The sequence below is a fragment of the Mustela nigripes genome, chromosome 1 (assembly GCF_022355385.1).
Source record: "Mustela nigripes isolate SB6536 chromosome 1, MUSNIG.SB6536, whole genome shotgun sequence".
Lineage (NCBI taxonomy): Eukaryota > Metazoa > Chordata > Mammalia > Carnivora > Mustelidae > Mustela > Mustela nigripes.
In genome coordinates, this window is record NC_081557.1 from 162,035,710 (window position 1) to 162,056,092 (window position 20,383).

Genomic DNA, 20,383 nt, shown 5'->3' on the forward strand with positions numbered 1-20,383 from the left:
TAATCGAGCTCTACAGCACAGCTAGGAAAACTCAGCGGGGTATTGTTTATCTCCCTTCGGCACTGACAAATTTCTTTAAAGTCAGGATTACATTTTGGTCTCAAATACCCAGGGAAACGAAGTAAAACGTTTCTCAAACAAGTCTTGGGACATACTTGGGTCTGAGAATTCTGTATGAGCCTTAACATTTTGTTTTCATTTGATCTTTGAAAAAAAGTCTTGAATAGTTTTAAAGACTTTCTACAGTGATAATTCACAAAAAAAGGACATTTTTGTTGGCTCTTCTCAAATGCGTTTTTAAGACTGTTCTCAGGGACTACTAGAAATTATTTTCTTAGAAAAGACTTGTGAATGTTACCAAAATAATGGGTCCTGAATCTCACCGTGTATTCAATTTTTAATGGGAGCTCCTTAAAGTCATAGGCTCTGGCTCCCCAACTCCAAAACCCTGATGGGCAAGGGCTGATCTCCTGTGTCTTACATGGCCTCCAGGTGACTGTGACCAGCAGGCGGTGACCTCAAGGAGAGATGTCCTACATCCCCAGCTCTCCATCTGGACCCAGCAGCACAAAGCGACCTTTCCCTCTTAAACCCCCAAAGGTTACTTCCCCCCTCAGAGAACAGATCAGAGTGATGCTTCTCCAACAGCTGCCTCCAAGACCCACAGCAAAAGCAGCACCTGGGACCTTGTTCAGCAATGCAAAGTCTCGCGTCCCACCCCAGAACTACTAAATCCAGAAATCTGGGGATGAGGCAAACACAGTCATTGGTTTCAAAAGCCCTCCAGCTGATTCCGACGCACCCTAAAGTCTGAGAACCACTGGATTAGAGACTCTTGCGATTCCAAGACAGGTAACGAAGAAAGACATAACTCCGTGTAAGGAAGAACCAGTTTATTAATGACAGCCTTAATTACAACCACTCTCAAGTGTAAAAAATAAAGGGTGATTAATTAAAATTTAAAACTCACTTGGTCTTGCCGATTGGCCTTTCACTGGATGTGCCAAAGGGAGGGCATCTTGCCCGATTCTGAATCAACTGGTCAGATGGAGTTCACTGGAGAATGAGGTAATAAAAAGAGACAGGAGTGCCAACCGCGGGGCTCAAGTCTTCTCCAGGTTGCAATGACACTAAGAATGACAACTGCGTGGAGGCCGAGATGACACAGAATCATCTTCCAGCCAGGATATGGAATGAACATCTCTAACTGTACAGAGACACAAAAACACACATGCAGTCGTACACCCACCCACACTCCGGACACAATTTTCAAAGAACCTTTGTCCTTCCTCTGAGGAGATTTAACATGTTCATCAGCCACCGTGATGCAACATGGGGCTAAAACAGAAAACCTTGCTAAGTTTCCATAAAGCCTACTCGCTGGACGCCCAGTTTTGTGTTGGCAAGTGGGTCATCACTGCAAAAGACACCTGTGGTTTTCCCAGCATTCCACAGGATATGATCTTCTCCCCGGGAGAGGGATCTCTGGCAGAAACCAGCTGGGTTCAAATCGGAGGGCAAAATTCATCCCTCCCCAGGCCGGTGGGGACAGGTGAGTGGCAGCACCTGGAAGTGGCTTCCCACCTTGGGTCACAGAACACTTGCCCCATCAATGCACTGCCTTCCTAAGTATTTGTGCTTTGTTACCATCCTGACAGTCTGCACTATGAGAACAGAAGGAGCTCTGGCCATGCACTGTTTCTTTTAATAAAAGCAAACTGAAACCAGAATAAAAAGAAAAAAATATTAGGATATTTCTGATTGTGTCAATACTGTTTCAGAATTAGATTCAATTCCATCCAAAGGGGGTGGGGGGCTGCAGACAGGGCCGCGAAGACTGATAGGGTAAAGGGATCGTGGAGTCCACAGAAGCACTTGCAATAGCCCAGCCGGTGGGACCCTCCCTGGCCACGGAGGACACGCCACACCGCTCAGGGTGGTGAACTTATGAAATAAATGCTGACCAAATAACATTTATAAATGTTTGTAGGAAAGATGGCAGGAAGAGGAGCTGGTAGAGTCAGATTCACAGATCATGCAGGGAGAGTACACCAAAAAAATTAATATTCAAGCTGAGTAAGAAAATGCTTTAAGAGAAACTGTATCCTAGCTCTCTCACTTTTGGGAGACAAAAACAAAAACACACACAAAAAAGCAGAACAAAATGTAGAATATTCCAGTTTCCAAAGAATTCAACAACTAATTTGGTGGGCTGGACTGAGGGGTATTAGTTAATGCCTCTCCATTAACCTCATTTTCTCCTTGAAGTTCATAGAAAATACAGCTCAGGCCTACTGAGAACAACAATCTGTCCAGTTAAAATTCAGCATCATTAAGTGTTCCAAAGCCCTTACTCCATATACATGAAACACACAAGTCCCCTTGAAAGAGACACTCCGGGAGGGACCGGGAGGGACCAGGCGTGCCCACCCACATGACTTGTTCAAATGTGATCACAACATCTGAACCAAAGACAAGCTGTTTTCTTCTTGGGGTGATAGTTTTAACAGGTCCCTGAAATGTACGGTGAAGGGATGCAAAAACAAAAACAAAAAAACAAAACAAAAAACCCACCGCCCTCCCAGGTTAGGGGTTGAGTTTTAGAAAAGATGCACTTCTTTAGGCCATGACCAGAAAGTTCCTTCAAGGTCTGACGAAGAGCAAAAACCGCCTGTCCCAGCCCTCCAACCACTGAAGGAGAGAACAAGACTGTGTGTTCCACAAATTCAAGTACAGCTGGGTCCCTCACCCTCCCTTTTTTTCTTTTTTGGTAAGCATCCAACCATCCATAAATTCATGGATACAGCAGAGATGCACGGCGCAACGACTTTCATACTGGTTATCTTTTTAATTCGGTCAGTGAGCAGCATTTCCCAGTTGTACCCGCCCCAAACCAAGTTCTCGGCAGTTCCATCCTGCAGGATTGCAACGTGGATGTGGCTGGGCACGCTGGAGGGTCAGGAAGGCTGGGTCCGTCCAGTGTCATACAGCAGTGAGGCAGGGCTCTACCAGCTGGCCCTGACAGCTTCGATATCGCTAACCAAATTCTGAGCCAGGCAGATCCCAAAAATCTGACAAAGGAAGGAAAAGAGTCAAACAGTGAAACTCCACTTCAGCAGGCTTCTCCCTGGCCAATGACTCTCCTTTTCCTTATCTTTGCTTTTTTAAATTGACAAATAATTCATATACTATAAAATATATCCTTTTAGAGTCTTTACTTCAGTGAAGTCTAGTATGCTTGCAATGGGGTGCAGCTGTCACTGCCGTCTAATTCCACGACATTTCGTGACACTGAAGAGACACTCTACCCAGTAGCAGGCATCCCCACTCCCCCCATCCTTGGAAACCACGCATCTACTTTCAGTCCCTGGATTTGCCTACTTTGGACATTTCATATAAATAGAATCAGAGAGTATGTAGTCTTTTGGGTTCACACAGTGGAATGTTTTCAAGGTTTAGTCATACAGTAGCATGTACCAGTAGTTCAATCCTTCTGATGGCTTGAGTAATATTCACAAGATGGATAAACCACATTTTGTATATCCTTCATCAGCTGATGGACATTTACACTATTTCTACTTTTTGGCTGTTGTGAATGGTGCTCATGTGAATGTCCCTGTCCAGCTTTCTGGTAAGCAGGTTTGCAATTCTTTTGGGAGTAGAACTGCTGGGTCTTATGTGAACTCCACTTAAGTCTGAGGAAGTGCCAAATTCTTTTCCACAGTGACTACAATTCTCATTCCCTTTAGCAATGTACAAGGGTTTCCATATCTCCACATTCTTGCCAACATTTGTTATCTTCCTTTTTAATTACATCCATCCTAGTATGTGTGAAGCGCTATGTCACTATGATTTCAATTTGAAATTCTCTAACATCTAATTATTAGCATCTTTTCATGTGTTTATTGGCTATTTGTACTTTCTCTGGAGATATATCTGGTTTGAATCCTTTGGTTGGAGCCCCTGGGTGGCTCAGTTGGTTAAGTGACTCCTTTTGGCTTAGGTCATGATCCTGGAGTCCAGAAATCGAGTCCCGCATGGGGCTCCCAGTTCCACAGGGAGTCTGCTTCTCCCTCTGACCTTCTCCCTTCTCATGCTCTCTCTCTAATAAAAAAAAAAAAAAAATCTTTAAAAAAGTTCCTTTGGTCATCTTTAAATTGGGCTTGTCTTTTTATTCTTTAGTTGTTTTTTTATATATTCTAGACACTAGAACCCAATGAGACATAATGATTTGCAAATATTTTCTCTCATTTTGTGGACTGTCTTTTCTCTTAATAGTATCCTTTTAGCACATAAGTTTAAATTTTGATGAAGTCCAACTTACCTACTCACTTTGGTTGCTTGTGCTTTTGGTATCCTATGTAAGATAATGCTGCCTAATCTAAGGTCACAAAGATTTCCACTTACACTATCTTCTAAGAGGTTGTTTTTTTTTTTTTTTTAAATAGCTTTAGCTCTTAAGTTTAGGTCTTTGATCTATTTGGAGTTAGTTTTCATATATGGTGTGAGGTAGGGGTCCAAATTCATTCTTTAGCCTACAGACATCCAGTTGGTCCAACACTGTTTGTTGAAAAGACTATTCTTTCTCCCTTGACTGGTCTTAGTTCCCTTGTCAAAAATCAACTGACCATAGGGGCAGAGCTTATTTCTGACTTTCAATTCTATTCCACTGATCTGTATGTTCAACCTTATGTACCACCTTGATCACTGTAGCTTTGTAGTAAGCCTGTGATTAGAAAGTGAGTTCTCCAACTTTGCTCTTTTTCAAGTTTGTTTTGCTACTCTGGGTCTGTTGCACTTCCACCTGAATTTTAGGATGGACCTTGTCCACTTCTGCAAAAAAGGCAGCTGTAATTTTGATAGGAATTGCACTGAACCTGTAGATCAATTTGAGGAGTACTGCCACCTTAACAATATTGTCTTCCAACATGAATACAGAATGGCTTTCCATTCATTTAGGTCTTCTTTAATTTCTTCCAACCACTGTGCCCCATTTGTGACCCTTTAAGAAAAATATTCTATCTCCACAAGATTAAAAACCCCCGCTCTTGGGGCTGCTTAGGAGGAAAAGTGCATGCTTCTTTCCCTCACTAACACTTTGACAAGATGGTACAGAGAGAGAAAGGGACAAAGGATGTCTGTAAAACTCTTTACAAAGTCTTAATCTTGTCACTGGGATCTACTTCCAACCATCCCTGCCTGCCTGACCTGTCACAAGGCAGTGGCTACTTTGCCCATGGAAACACTAGAATGCCAGTAGGCAACTGCCGACCCAATCAATTCATCTTGAAAAGGAAAAAAAGATTTCCTAAGGTATTTCAGGATGGTAGCATCTAAAATCAGAGCTTTAAATAAAATACAAACCAGATAGTTCAGGTCTGTTCCCCAGCCCTCCGATGTGTCTTAAAAACTGTGACACGGGGCGCCTGGGTGGCTCAGTGGGTTAAGCCGCTGCCTTCGGCTCAGGTCATGATCTCAGGGTCCTGGGATCGAGTCCCGCATCGGGCTCTCTGCTCAGCAGGAGCCTGCTTCCTCCTCTCTCTCTCTCTGCCTGCCTCTCTGCCTACTTGTGATCTCTCTCTGTAAAATAAATAAATAAAATCTTTAAAAAAAAAAAAAAAAAAATACAAAAACTGTGACACGAAGGTGATTCAGCAGAGCTCCAGTCACGGCGAGGGCTCTCCCAGGGCATCATTTCCCTGTGACATCCACCACGGAGATTTGTCTTACCTGTAGCAATGCAATCCCTATGAAAATACCAGCCACGATGGTTAAATTGTCCTGCAACCACTTCTCAAACTGGGGCACACAGCCTTTCGTGTAGATTACAATCTGCTGGTCAACTTCCTTCACAAGGGAAGAGGAGAGCACAGCGTCACCATGCAAGTTCAAAAGCTCCTCCAACACCCTCTGTGCTAAGTGACAAGATGAGATTCCACTTACTGGTTTTTGCCTGGCATCATAGCCACACTGAGTGTTGATGACATCTTCCTGGTAGAGAAAGAAAACAGAAAGGTGAAATTCACTCAACAGATGCAAACCCCCCTACGACTTAGCAGAAGATCCCTGTTAAGTGTAGTTAATTGAATGCATACTTGGGCATGAAGATGTCCTAGGCACCAGGTTAAATAAACATTTTGATACATTATCCCAAGTAATTATTAAAACAATCCTCAGAAGTAGGAGGGGTGCCTGGGTGGCTCAGTTGCTAAACAACTGCCTCGGCTTGGGTCATGATCCCAGGGTCCTGGGATCGAGTCCTGCATCAGGCTCCCTGCTTGCTTGGCAAACCCTGCTTCTCCCTCTCCCACCCCTGCTTGTGTTCCCTCTCTTGCTCTCCCTGTCAAGTAAATAAATAAAATCTTTACCAAAAAAAAAAAAAAAAAAAAAAAAGTAGGTGTTAAAATATGCCCTCTATTCCAGAAGAATAAAACTGAGGCTCAGGAAATACAAGGGTAGCAAGTGCGTTAACTGACAACCTTAGGAAGCTTATACAAGGGTTAGAAAATGGATACATAGTTAAAACCATGGGAAAAGAACACAATGACTACCTTCATTTATGTTCTTCTGGGGGAACTTCTACATTTTAATCTATAAACTTCTGCATCACTTAAATGGTTTTTCAATGAGAATGCATTACTTTAATAATTAAAAAACAAAACAATGTCCCAACAACGTATCACACTGACAGATACCTGACTTCTCACAGGTCCAATCGGAAACATGGGTTCTCCTGTTTTAGGTTTGTTTATTTTTCCCCTCTGCAGGGTATGGGTGGATTTTATTAGCTAGGCATTTGTGGAATGAGAAATCTCTACCCAGAGTATCTGTAGTTGAAAGGGGAGGCATAATGCCTTCTGACACTCTTCATAATTCTTCTGATGGAATGTTAACCCAGGAGCCGGAGACAGAACAGTTTGTACCTGCTGGTTGGCACAAGGCCACCTGAGTGGACACCCAGGGCTCTGTCCTGGGCACTCTCCTGTCTGCCAGCCCTCCTCACAGGAAATCCAGACATGAGCCAGTGGGAGAGGTGGGCTTCCCGGTAAGGTCTCAGAGCAGGGGAGCAAGCACAGTCCTTTTGGATTCTCAGTCTCTTTCAGACCAACAGCCCAGAGACTGCTCTGAAGCTCTCCGAGAACCGCTGTTCCACACCAAGACCATGCCGCCTTTTGAGGAGCCCCACACGCTCCACCTCGCGTGGGGAAATGGCCACTGATCCACTAGCACCCACAGGGCTCTGCTTGATTTCAAGAAGGGCGGTCTGGGGAAGACTACCGAAGGCCCGGGAGACCGAAGAATGTGGAACAGACACGTGCAGAAGCAAATTCTCCCCCTTGTTTCAGTGCTCACCCCTGAGCACTGAACTTCCAACAAGGCACTTGGCATTTTAAGTCATCTCACATGCCAGTATGACCCAACACCCAGCCAAACCCACGGTGAAAAGGTTAAGAACAGGTTCAACATTTTTTCTTTTCTTAAGTAAAACACTAACTGTAGGTCTCATCATTAAAAATGAGAGCCCAGGCAGCTGTGGTCTTCCTCCCTGGAAGACTAGCCCTATCTCACCTCAGACTTTTCCCCGATTTCTGACACTGCCCCCCAGAACCAAGTCAGGAAGCAGAGGGTCACTGCCCCCCAGCCAATGCAGAGAGCTCGCACCTAAGCGGGTCCCTCTCCTCAGGAAGGAATGAGAGGCACTCTAGGCAGGCTTCCTGGGCCTAAAGCTCAGCTCCATCACTTGCTAGCAGTGTGAGCTTGGGAAAGCTGCTTAAGCTCCAAGGGCCTTTGTTTCAGATCATCATCATCATCAGATGATGATGACACGGCCAGCAGGAACATTCTAATTTTTATTGAGCCAACTCCCAAGAAGGCTGAGAATAAGAACCCGTGTGTGGGGGTGCCTGGTGGCTCAGTGGGTTAAAGCCTCTGCTTTCAGCTCAGGTCATGGTCTCAGGGTCCTGGGATTGAGCCGCGCATTGGGATCTTTGCTCAGGAGGAAGCCTGTTTCCCCCCCACGCCCTGTCTGCTTCTCTGCCTACTTGTGATCTCTCTCTCTCTCTCTCTCTCTCTCTGTGTGTGTGTGTCAAATAAATAAATAAAATCTTTAAAAAACAAACAAACAAAAAAGAACCCGCGCATGCTGCTGAATTAATAATGTCGGATACAATTACTCCTATCGGGAAGATGCAAGCGCTACGCCCCCTTTAGGGGCTAAAATGAGGAATGAGCAGGTAAGAACAGGTTTCTAGAAAACAGTCACTCTGCTCATCCCTGCTGCCCCTCCCCTGGCCCCATTTCTTGGTGGGACGCGCAGAGCTGGCCGGCAGTCCGTCCGCGGGCCTTCACTCACCGCGGGATCTTTAGTGCAGCAGGAGAATGGCACACCGCATCGTTCTCGACTTGCGTTGGAATCTGTGCAATTGAAGTAAATATTTAGGTTCCAATCATCAGCTCCAAAAGCCCCACAGCACTGCCACTAGAGCAAACAGGAGAGAATTAGAACATCTCGACTTGGAGACGACCAGGTGCCCATGCTCAAGACCGCCAGACGACCACCACCCAGCTCCCGCCAGCGCTAACCTTCTCTTCTGCCTAGAATTTACTTTTCAACCAAACTAAACCGAAAGGGGCCCTATAAAAGCTTCCAAAATGACTCAGTCTCAAGATCTGTAAGGATGTGCTAGCTAGCATGTGATTTAAATGGCCGGTGAGACCCACAGGGTTAGGTGTTGGAAGGGTAGACAAGGCCAGAGTTGCAGAGCAGATTCGGTCCGAACAAGATCTGCCTGGCGAGGGTGCATGGAGGAACATTCTAGGATAAACAACACACCTAACTTTGGCAGTGTCTGAAGGAGGCAAGTGGGCCTGGCGGGGGAAGAGTTAGAGGCTGACCTTTTAAAAACGTGGTCTCTGCAGCCTTAATGGTTTTGTAAAAATCCTTTTTATTGAGGTATAATTGACATACAATAAACCGCACATATTTAAAGGGCACAATCTTGTAAGATCTGACATATGTATCACTGTAAAACCATCACCACAATCGAAACAGAGAACATACTCATTACTGCCTCAAGTTTTCAAGGCTTACTTTTCATTATATACCTGTTACTATTCTGAACTTTTTTTTAAGAACATGAATTTACATTTTAACTTAAAAAATTCCATCATCCAGGACGCCTGGGTGGCTCAGTGGGTTAAAGCCTCTGCCTTTGGCTCAAGTAATGATCCCAGGGTCCTGGGATCCAGTCCCACACTGGGCCCTCTGCTTAGCAGGGAAACTGCTTCCTCCTCTCTCTCTGCCTGCCTCTCTGCCTACTTGTGATCTCTGTCAAATAAATAAATAAAATCTTTAAAAAACAGTATTCCAGGGGCACCTGGGTGGCTTACTGGGTTAAGCCTCTGCCTTCAGCCCAGGTCATGATCTCAGGGTTTTGGATCAAGCGCCACCATTGGGCTCTCTGCTTGAAGAGGAGCCTGCTTTCCCCCCTTCCCTCTGCCTGCCTCTCTGCCTATTTGTGATGTCTCTCTCTCTCTCTCTCTGTCAAATAAATAAATAAAATCTTTAAAAAAAAATAAAAAATAAAAAACAGTATTCCATCCTCTAATTAAAATATGTATAAAATGAGTTGCTGAAGTCAGTGAGTCTCAAAAGGGCTAGGTACAGGGACTGGTTGCTCCAGAGGGCCCTGTGTCACTCCCCTTCTGGATTAGCTCTACCCTCTCTGAGTTAAGTAAACATCAAGCCTTGACCATTTTCTCGCTTTCAGGCCCAAGAGCTACTTCAACACATTACACTCCACGATAGAAAAATAAAATCACATGAAATAACAGTATTTCCATATAAAGCAGACAGCAGGGCAAGAGAATGTGTATACGCATGTTCTTCCAGCTCATCTGGCCCTCCGAGGGCTGGGCTTGCACATCTCCAGGTCCACCTGCAAAGCTTCATCAGATTTTTCATGCAAACTACTCAGCAACAATACTTGGCAAGGTGTGCGCCTGCATCTATTATGACATAACAAGTCAGGGAGGTCCGCCAAGGACATGAACCAGGGCTTAACTTCACACCCGAGCTGCAGCTCACTCCAGGTCAGCAACACAGCCCCAGTCACTGCTGAGTACCTAACGAAGGAGCACGGCTCCCACAGGGCAAGTGCCAATGCAAGATGCAACCATCTCCTCTCTTTATCAAAGGGAACACCTGCCCAGCTCCCCCTGCAAAGCTGTCCAACAGAAAGACAACCACTCGTCCCCTGGGCTTCTGTTTGCCCCCCAAGTCCTGCCACAAACATTAAGGTCACAGACACCCCTGTCCAATTTCTCAGGGCACACAAATAAAGACCTCAACACCCGTGGACAGTTAACACCTTCAGCCTCTTAGAAAACCACACATATCTTATTAGAGTGTCCTAATATTCGCCTGAGTTAAACAGTAGCTGTTACTATTTCTACTGTACAACCAGGGAAGTAGGTCAAGGTTCCGTTAGCCCGAGGTCACTTAGCTAATTAGAGTTTGGCACTAGATCTGTATTTCTGACCTCCTGTTTATACTGTTTTCCATTCTGAGTCAAAGGAGGCATCTGCAACGTCATTTGCATGCCAGGGGAAGTCACCTAGTAACGTTCTGGAAGGCGGGGTGGGGGGGGGGCAGATTCTTCACTTGCTAGAGGTCACGGGGGCTTAGAAGTTGCTCAACTTTTGGTTGTGCAGAACTGGGTGTGCTCTAAGGTTTGGATAGGCATGTTTTAGGAGCTCTAGGGACAAATATTCTATTGCTGAGTGTCTTATTAGGAGCCATGAAGTGTAGAGGATGGCCAAAAAGGGGGCAAGGAGCAAGAAAGAATCCCCCTGAGGCACCACATAACATGTTACACCAAGAGCAAAACAATACTCCACAGAGGGCGTGGAAAGAGCACGTGTGCTTATAATCTCATTCAAGAGGCTCTCTTTGTTGCTCGTACTTGGTAGAAATGGAGATTAAACAAAAATAGGACATTTTCACTAGGGTATAAATCACGGAAGTCAGAAAGGAGGTTAGAAAATAATGAATATACAAGTAAAGCAACAACAATAAAAAAAAACCCATGTGGCAAAAATCAGAGGTAGGTTCCAGCCGGCATGGCCAGAAGCCAGGAGCAACGTTCATTCCCCGACAAGGCTTTCAACTTAAAAATAGACCAAATTTAAACTTACATATTCCTGCGTGAAGTCTATGAGGTTCTGCAAATCAATGTCATCTCTGTACGCTCTGATGTTGTTGTTTATAAAGAAATACAGCTGGTCTTTGATCCAGTCTTTGAAAACAAACGCCAGAACCCCAGCAGTGAGCTCCAGGAAGAAAATAATTCCCAGGAACACAGAAAACTAAGACAAAAGACACACAGAGAACAGTTTAAAGGGCTATTTTAGTCATATGTCATTAAATGGTCCCTTCCAAAAAGGTGTGTAATTACACTGGGCTGTTACACGTGTCTAAAGCAGATACTCTTCAGTTTCTTAAGATTGGCAAATAGCCCATTACACTCCAAGAAAGGATTTTTAAGAATTGTTCATAATCACGTTTTAGAGGTTCTGTTGGTCCATTTGGTAATTAAACAACAAAGCCAATAAGCAAACATGGATAAAAGGGATCTCTCATTAGACCCACATTGCGACCTAATGAGCTTCTCCGGCTTCATGAACCGCCCCACTCCTGAAGAATGACCTGCCCTCACCTCCAGTAAGCCTCGTCACCATGAAAGATAAACTATCCCAGTATCTGAAGATCGACTGTCATCTGTCACTATGGCCGTCATACTGTACGCAATACATTCCTTTCTTTTGGATTTAGACAAATTTAGACACTGCTTTAAATCCTCTTTGCACCTACTTTATGGGGTAAAATAGCAGATGTGTCCGTCTTTGATGACGAGGTCAAAGAGGAAGCTGGGGAGGGGGGCCTGGAGGTGGTGACTAGGACATGAAAATCATTTCCCATTAAGAAAACTGGATTGAAAGTTTTCTAGGGAACACTATCTGTGCTCACCCTTCTTTGTAAATACCAGTCTCAGAAGATTTTAAGTAACATCAACCTGCAGCCAAAGGCAGACTTCTGGCTGATGTGGCCAATAAGAATTTACTCAGGAAGGCTGGGGCCACAGGTAAGGCGGTGACTGCCCATGCACCTGGAGACATTTCCCCTTCATCTCCAAGACTCTGAAGAGCCCCACCTCAGTCATAGCAACGTCCTGTTCATGCCCACGGTTCTTTCCACTTCCTATCACCCCCACACTCTTACTCTTTCCCAACTTTTTTGCTGAAACAAATTATGAGAAATGAGGCTGTGAAGGACCAGGCAAGCTTCTGGTGACAAGGACAGAGAGAGGGACACTGGGGCCAGAGCTGCTCAGCAGACACCACAGAGCCTCCAGGACACGAGTGGCTGAGGGGGCAGAGAGGTGAGGGGGCTAAAGCTGTCTGCTGTTTCTCTGCTCAGCAAGCAGACATCCAGCAACCAACCGAGAGAAAAAATTGTGCTGGAGAAGTGATGCAAAGGAAGTTGCAGAGATACTAAGATAAGAAAAAGACAGAAGATGTTAATTCCTCCAGCAAACATCTGAAGGACCCATAATAGATCAGGTCCTGGATTTGGTGGGCTTTGCAGAAGCAAGGATGGGTAAGACCTAATCCTGCCTCCATAGACCCCCAGTCTTAGGGGCTGTGGGTTGGGGATGGGAAGGGGGGGGTGCATTTCACATCAGAGGTCCACACATCGGACAGTGTGGAGCCACGATGCAGAGTGCCATTCTGGGAGGGTGGGCAGGAGGAGAGGGTGGAAGAAAGAAGTAAGTGCCTGGCAAAGTGTAGGCCTCCAAGGTTTGAGCCCTTATTTCTAGACGCTCTAGAGCTCAACCCTTCAGGTTCCACAGACCTCCTCCTGGTTATCTGCTCTTGATGAATTCATGAGAATCCATTCACTGTCATCAGTGGTACCAATAAATTCAAAGTAAGATTTCCTCCATCTAGTAAAAAGGACAGTGAAAAAAATGATCACTCTTACTCAGAGCCTACCCCTAGTGTAAAACAAGTCCCCTCCCTTTCATAGATACAGAAATACAAAAGTTATCATGCTATGCAATTGAGAAAAATCAGAGCTGGCCCACACGCATGTGCACACAAAATACCACCACAGAAGCCATGCACGAAGTTAATTTGATTTTTGTTCTCACCGCCACAGAGGTTAGGCAAGTTCATTTTCCAGTTACCCTGGTAAAGTTTCTCTTACTGCTACATGATATAGAGATCAAAAACTGAGTTTGAATTAAATTCTTATCAAGTATTTGGCAGAAACCTCTCCGCCCTGGCCCTGTGACCTCATTTCCCCTAGTTCCAAAGGTGCAGAAACTGACTCGCAGGCTTCGTCTTAGGGCCTCAGTTGACCAGGAAGCTCCATTTCCATTTCCCATGATCTTACCTCCCAGATTTTCCCTCAGCAATTCTCCTAGCCCTGTAGCATCAGATCCCTGGGGCTGTTAAAGGCATGTTTGCATTCGCTTCCTACTTATTTCATAGCTCCTGCTCAAAGAATATTCTGGGCCTGTTCTGACTGTTTGTCCTAAACAGAAAGCCATTTTAAATATTATCTGTGATTTCCAAAAGCCAAGAAATGATACAATTTTCTTCATTTCCAACATGGGGCTTGATAAATTATGTTGATTTTGGAGAAGCCGATCAGTTTCTGCTATTAACCCTCGTACCTTCAAACACAAATACAGTAAGTTATTATCAAAGGGACTCCTCTTATAAACTGAACTATATTCAAATAAATCACATTAAAGGGGATCCCATATTTGGGGGCATGAAGGCTAAAACTGATAAAACAGTGGCAAATGGTTAAATATTATCTGGGGTCTGATGAGGCTCTAGAAAGTGGAGTGAGGTGAGCCCACACATTTAGAAGGATCTCTTGCCAAGACGACTGGCAGGTTGGCAGGTGAGGGTCAGGGGCAAATCTCTCCTGGTCTCCCAGTCTTTGATTAGGTGGGCACTGACAGAATTCTGTGTGTGTGTGTGTTTAAAAGGGGGAACTGGGAGATAAGGCATAAGGCCAGTGGAGTGTTGGGAAACCAGGTGCTCCCACCACAGACAAGTGTATACAGAACAGAGAACCAGCTGCTCGTTCAATCGTAGCGAGCACCAGTGTCCCTCGTTTCCCAGCAGAGTCATGTAAACTTCAGCTTAAACATACGACCTTTCAGGTCTGATTTGCCAAAACCTCATCTGTACCAGGGCTGCCCAAATTCCAAAGCAGGCTACCCTGGCTGGGGTACGGTTGAGGGCATTGCACTCTTTAAGGGCATTCAAGAAAAATGCCAGAGGATGACGTGGCAGAAATCCTGGGGAAGAGCAGCATGTCCCACATGGCTGTGGGGACCGGGGCTAGCATGTGCTCTGGTCTTAAATGAAAATGTCTCTGGACGATGTTGAGCAGGATTCTAGGAACATGTGGTATGATACTAACACTGTTGCCTAGAAATCTCACCATCTTTCCTCATGACAGGAAGGTGGATTTTTTTGTTTTCCATCCTTTCCCTGTTTTTGGAAAGGGGAGTGGACACTGCTGCACAGAGAACATCGACACAGATGCCCTCCACCACGCCACACTCCAGACTGACCGGCATGTTCAGCAAACTGTCGGCTGCACTTAACAAGCCTGTTTTGGATACATACATGGAAGCACAGGTCCTTCCATCCTCCTTTGGAAGGAATCTCCAAAAGAAAGGCTTTCACTAAGGAAGCACGGAGGGTGATCTAGAGAGTTCTGAAAGGAAAGCGTCAACTAGGCCGTATTTTCACTGGGTCTTTGGAAGAGCCACCTTGCCTAGAGATAGGGTGTCCTCCTGCAGGAGGACGGGAGATCGGGCCTCCGCCAGTGCACAGAACGGGATACTCACAAACTTCAGAAGGAACGTGTTTTCCCGTAGCGCTCCAATGCACCCTGCGAATCCCAAAATGAACATCACTCCTCCCACCACGAGGAAGAGCCAGACCGGGTCAAAGCCGCCGAGATCGGTGATGGAAGAGATATTGGACAGAACTCCCTGGGGGCAGAGAAGCAAACAACAATGGGTCACCAGGATGTGGGGGCAGTTTTTCAACATGGAAAGATTATTACAGTTGCCTTGTCCCCCTCGCAAAGAAACACTTGAGAGGTGATCTGATGATGAGGTGTGACTGATACTCAAGAAACACTGCAAATTAATTAAAAACAGTGTGCGAGAAAAACATACTTCCCAACACCCAGGAAGAGGGGTCACTCTTCCGCAGCCAGGACAAGCAGGTGTCAGACAAGTGTCTGCCCGAAGCCAAGGGAACAAGGAATGAGCCAGGTGCCGAAGGCTGAGACAGGGCCAGTCCCAGGCACAAGCCGCTGGAATTTTTCCAGGGAAAAACCGAGCCTCGGGATCTGCCCTTGAGCTTCACAGGAGATCCCATCAGGCTCAGATCCCCAAAGCCCACTTGGGTTTGTGCTGGTGACTGTTTCACACTGACTTACTAGGGGTATTTCCTCACCACGATTTTTTTTAAGAACTGATATTTAAATGATTCGCAAATCCAGAGTTACTCCTTGGCTTTCCACCCTTTTTATTCTCCTGCCAAAGGAACCCAGAGTTCTTTCATTTCTCTATGAACTTTTTTTTTTTTTTAACAAAAATTTCTCCCTCAACCATGATACCATATCCAATACCACCCAGAATCTATGTTAGAAATTACAAGATTTTTTTTCTCTCTAAAATGCAAGGTACATATTTGCTCTACATTCCTACAGACCACTGTTACTTTGAAACCATGAATGTACAGGAGTCTTAAATAGCCAATATCATCAATATTTTATTTTTTTTCTTATCTTACTAGTTTTGAACTCTCAAAATATTCCAGAGTATCATTGTATAGCTTGCTGTGAAGGCTTAAATCATTTGTTTTAAAACACTCCTAACAACCTGAAAGAACGCAAAGTATTTATCTGATTTTATACTTCAAGAAAAATGGAGCCCAGAGAGGCTTCGTGACTTGCCAGAGGTCACCCAGCTGTTTATTGATTTTTTTTTTTTTTCAATTAGCAATAATCGCACCTCGGATAAACCTCATTGGCTACGATACTGCCACTGGCCAAAGCTGATTTTTTTTTTTTTTTTTTGAACAAGAACAAAAGATCTACTTCATGTTCTTTCCTCAACCAGTGGAAGCCATGTATTTGCTTCCCAGCACTTCCAGTCAGCAGAAGCCTTCTCTCATCCATCGCCAGAGACCTGGGGCTATTAGAAAGCCCAAGTTTAAGGGTTTTAAGTTTTAGTCCATTTTAAGGTTGCAGGATCACTTGGACAAAAACATCTTTTGTTTGTTGGGTTTTTGTTTCTTTTGGGGGGGGTGGAGGCATGGACTTAAAAAACAATAATAGGATATTAATAATAGAACACATATGAGAAATGAAGAACTCTTAAAATGCACAATTTAAACCTTACAGGAAAGGTCAAAGGTTTAAGTCAAGTCACAGATGAAGGGTTGAGAGATGAGGAAAGCAGTTAGGAATGTAGGGTGTATTCACAAAACTTCTGAGGGGAAGTCACATGCAACCACACCCTTCATGAGACAGCTTGGTCCAATGGTTTGATCCAGTCTTGTGTTTCTTAGATTTCCAAGCTCTGAATGAGGAGTACTCCAGGGAGGGGTGTGTGTGGGTGGGGAGGGGAAACACAGGAATACTGTTACCAATTCTCCACCTACACAGATGATAGGAAGAAAAAAACTCTGCCAGAGAAGTCACACAAAATCCAGACAACAGTACTGAGGGTCCTGTGTTAGAAGGAAATCAACCTCTCCCCCTCGAATGCCTGGGAACACAGGTGTTCATGCTTAAGGCCTTAATGTTCTGTACATGCTCAGCCAGGGGGAAAGAAAGACAACATTGGAGGGTGCGTGATAACATTCTTAAAAGTTAATTTAATTCTGAGAGAAGGAGACTGCATTTCCTTGGCACCCAAACAAGGCAGCAGAGGGCGAAGTGACAGGAAGAGATGTCAGCTCCATCACAAAGAGGCCTTTCTGATAACAGTAGGTCTCCCTCAAAGGATGAGAGAAGGCTTTGGCTCATGCAAGAGCCAAAGCGGTGAGCCTCTGTCAGTTCTGCAGTAGGAGGGATTCCCAAATTGGATGTGACATTGGGACTTAATGACCTTTAGGTTCCTTCCAACTTTAAGACCATTCGATGATCCCACCCACTTTTAATGGGCTTTTGTGACTCACACTCAAGTCTGAGCAAAGATCAGATTGTTCCCAGTCTTCCATGAGCTACAGCTGGACACAAAGAGGTCATGGATAAAAGAGACAATTATCGGGGCAACTCTGGCAAAGCAAGTCAGCCAACCCATGTGCACACCTGTGTTTCAAACACTGAGCTACACCCTCAAAAGGCCAAAATATATGATCTCTGGGATGCCTGGGTGGCTCAGCTGGTTGAGCATTTGCCTTTGGCTTAGGTCAGGATCCCAGGTCCTGGGATCGAGTCCTGTATCGGGCTCCTTGCTTGGCAGGAAGCCTGCTTCTTCTTCTGCCTGTGCCTTCCCCCTGCTTGTGCTCTCTCACTCTCTCTTTTTCCAACAAATAAATAAAATCATTAAAACAACAACAAAAACAAAACCAAAACAAAACCATGATCTCAACTGTCAGTAGTTTCCTGGAGCATCTGTCCTCTCTGGGTTTAATTTGGAGGATGAGTATTTGGCTTTGCAGACAAACTTATTTTCATACTTGTACTCTGTCCAGCCTACAGGGGCAGCTTTAATTGAGGGGCTTCCTACTGTTACCATGGAAACAACAATCATCTGGGGGTCTAGCTGGCCTGCAGATTCTACTTTTAATCCTAAACTCTGGCAATAGGCAGGACTGGAGACAGATACTGAGTGCTTTGGGGAAATAATATTCTACAAAGCCTGAAAAAGACGACCAAGAACTTAATTTATAATGGATGCAGAATATACCCAGGTTATTATCAATTGGAAACTAACTCAACTGGTCAAACCTCAAGTTTCTGCCTTTTCCTCGGGATTAGGATTACTTACCCAGATGGAGATGAACAACAAAAGACAGCACTCCTTCACCTGCGCCATGTTTCCCAAGAGCCCCTGAAAAGCAGTCTTACTGATTCAGACTACACAGAGAGATTACAGCCGTGCTGAACCCAATCCTGGCAGCCGAGATTCCAGATTACAGAAATGATGGGGAGCTGACAGCTCGGCCTTCTGCTGTCTCAGAGATGGGGTCTTCTCAATGGACTTTTTAATTGTGTTAAGCTCAATGAGACAAATCAGTAAGAACTGCTAGAACACGCCTGCTGAAGAATAATTATCATTAAGGCTTGTAGCTGACAAGAAGCAGGAAGAAAAAAAATACAAACTCTAAGATTACAGTTAAGTCTGCCAAGTGATTTAAAATAGATGCTCCCATCCCCGGTAAATCCTCAGGAATGCACTAGAACAACAGCAGCAGACACCTAGTCTTCTGGGAACCTGTGGGCACCACCCTCATCTTTGGGCAAGAGCACTTTCCCATCTTGTAAGGCTTCCTGCCCACCCCCTCAAATGCACTCCCTGTGCCCCTCAGAGCAGCCAAATTCTCTCATGACTCCCCCTTCCCTCATGACAGCTGAGAAGTGTGAATCCCTTTCCTCGAACACCAAGGTTTGGAATAAGCATCTCCCTCTTGTGGCTGAAGTTATAAAAGGCCCAAATCAGCAGCCACATTTTGTTTTTCACCAGGTGGATCAAGTCTCCACAGTGAGAACTGGAAAGCCAGGCACAGGAAGAAACAAAGAATAAGGGCTGGGACGGAAAATCCTGTCGGCGTGATAATCCCTGACCTGATGAGGAGTTCTGCAAATCACTCCAAAATCCTTGTAATACATGCCCTTGATGGCACAAGGCAGTTCTGTCTGGGTCTGTCTGCATCTGAGGAGTCCTGCACAACCTGATAACAGCTGTCAATCAACTAGGCTTTCAGTGCTGCACGTGGGCATATACACAGGTGCATAACTATATGCACACACACACACTCAGCCAACACTGGAAGTTCACACCTTATGCTGAGAAGAAAGTTCTGGGGGTCCAACAGGGAGCAGGAAAGGGGCAGAGCTAAGTGTTGGACTTAATACTACCCCTTTACTCAGCTGGCTGCTACTTCCAGTCAACCGAGCCCTTAAGCCCAGGTAAAGTCTTCTTTGTTGACTCGCTATCAACTCAGCACCGTTAATGAAATGAGTTCTGGATGGAACTCTTAGGTGTTTTGTCTCCATCACTGACAAAAAATACATGATGTAAGCTCCAATTCTTGATGTAAACGTGATTCTTCAGCCCTTTGGCTTCAATATCAACTTCTTAGAAACTCAAACTTGTCGGAAAAAAAAAAAAGTACAAAAAGGCAATTGGCTACTCTCCTCTGTACCCAGAACTGCTGCTCAAGCGAGAAGCACACAGACACGCAGCCCAGTATCTGCATCCCGGGGGTACGGGCTTGTGCTCCTCCTCTAAGGATCCTGCAGGCAGAGCCCAGGGAGCTGAAAGGGTTAAGGGGCTTGGACGTCGTGCATAAAGTCAGAAAATACCATCCTGCGAAGCAGCGCCTAACTAGAATGAAGATAAACGCAGGAGAAGCAGAGCAATCAGCCACGTGCACTTCTTCCTTTATCCGTTTGTTTGGGCTGACATGAAAATGGTCTTCTGAACAGCAGCAGCAGAGAACAGTCAGCAGAAGAGAGACAGAGACCGAGATCGCGGGTTACAAAAAAATAGATTCCAGTACTACAGACCTGAGAATATGGTGGGGGGCGGGGAGATTCACTACACAGATGGTCCTTGTTATTGTGTAAGCGTTCTTTGCAGTCACACTCTATATACGCCTGTATCTACAGTCTGAGGCCCCTCAGCCAGCTCCCCGGGGTCTATGGCTAGTGCTGCAGGAGATGCACAAACATACACTTACTGCACCATAAAGGGTGGCTTCGAAGACAAGATGAAGACCAGCCAATTAAAAAGTTAAAAAACAACAAATATATTCAGCAAATTAGCCATTCCAGAAATTGGCTTTTGGACAGCTAGCTCTTGGCATATCAATCCAGAGCCTTTAAGAGATGATCCTCCAGTGAAATAGGACATTTCCGTTATCTACTAGGGACTAGACAGTATCTCTCAGAACTTAGCAAGGAGACCCATGTGTGTCTAAAAAGAAATCAGACATGCTCATGGAACGTGTCTGAAGCAACAGCAGACAGAAGCTTAGAGAGCCAACAAACAAAAGGTATCAGTGTGCATCCACTGTAGTAAAAGGGAGACTGATATTCCAGTCACTT

The 20,383-nt window shown here is 45.0% G+C and overlaps 1 protein-coding gene and 1 pseudogene across 2 annotated transcripts in view; both read right to left on the minus strand.

Moving 5' to 3' along the window:
• Positions 1–878: 878 nt before the first annotated feature.
• Positions 879–20,383, minus strand: part of TSPAN5 (tetraspanin 5) — a 171,729-nt gene continuing 152,224 nt past the window's right edge. For both annotated transcript variants that reach the window (XM_059376269.1, XM_059376261.1), the window contains exons 3-8: positions 14,937–15,083; positions 11,197–11,367; positions 8,354–8,479; positions 5,944–5,991; positions 5,731–5,847; positions 879–3,071 (exon numbers count right to left, since the gene is read on the minus strand). In XM_059376269.1, coding sequence (XP_059232252.1) covers positions 3,006–3,071; positions 5,731–5,847; positions 5,944–5,991; positions 8,354–8,479; positions 11,197–11,367; positions 14,937–15,083 — 675 coding nt within the window. In that variant the 3' untranslated portion in view covers positions 879–3,005. The remainder of the gene's footprint in view (positions 3,072–5,730; positions 5,848–5,943; positions 5,992–8,353; positions 8,480–11,196; positions 11,368–14,936; positions 15,084–20,383) is intronic.
• On the minus strand, positions 15,998–16,160 carry LOC132008934 (U4 spliceosomal RNA; annotated as a pseudogene).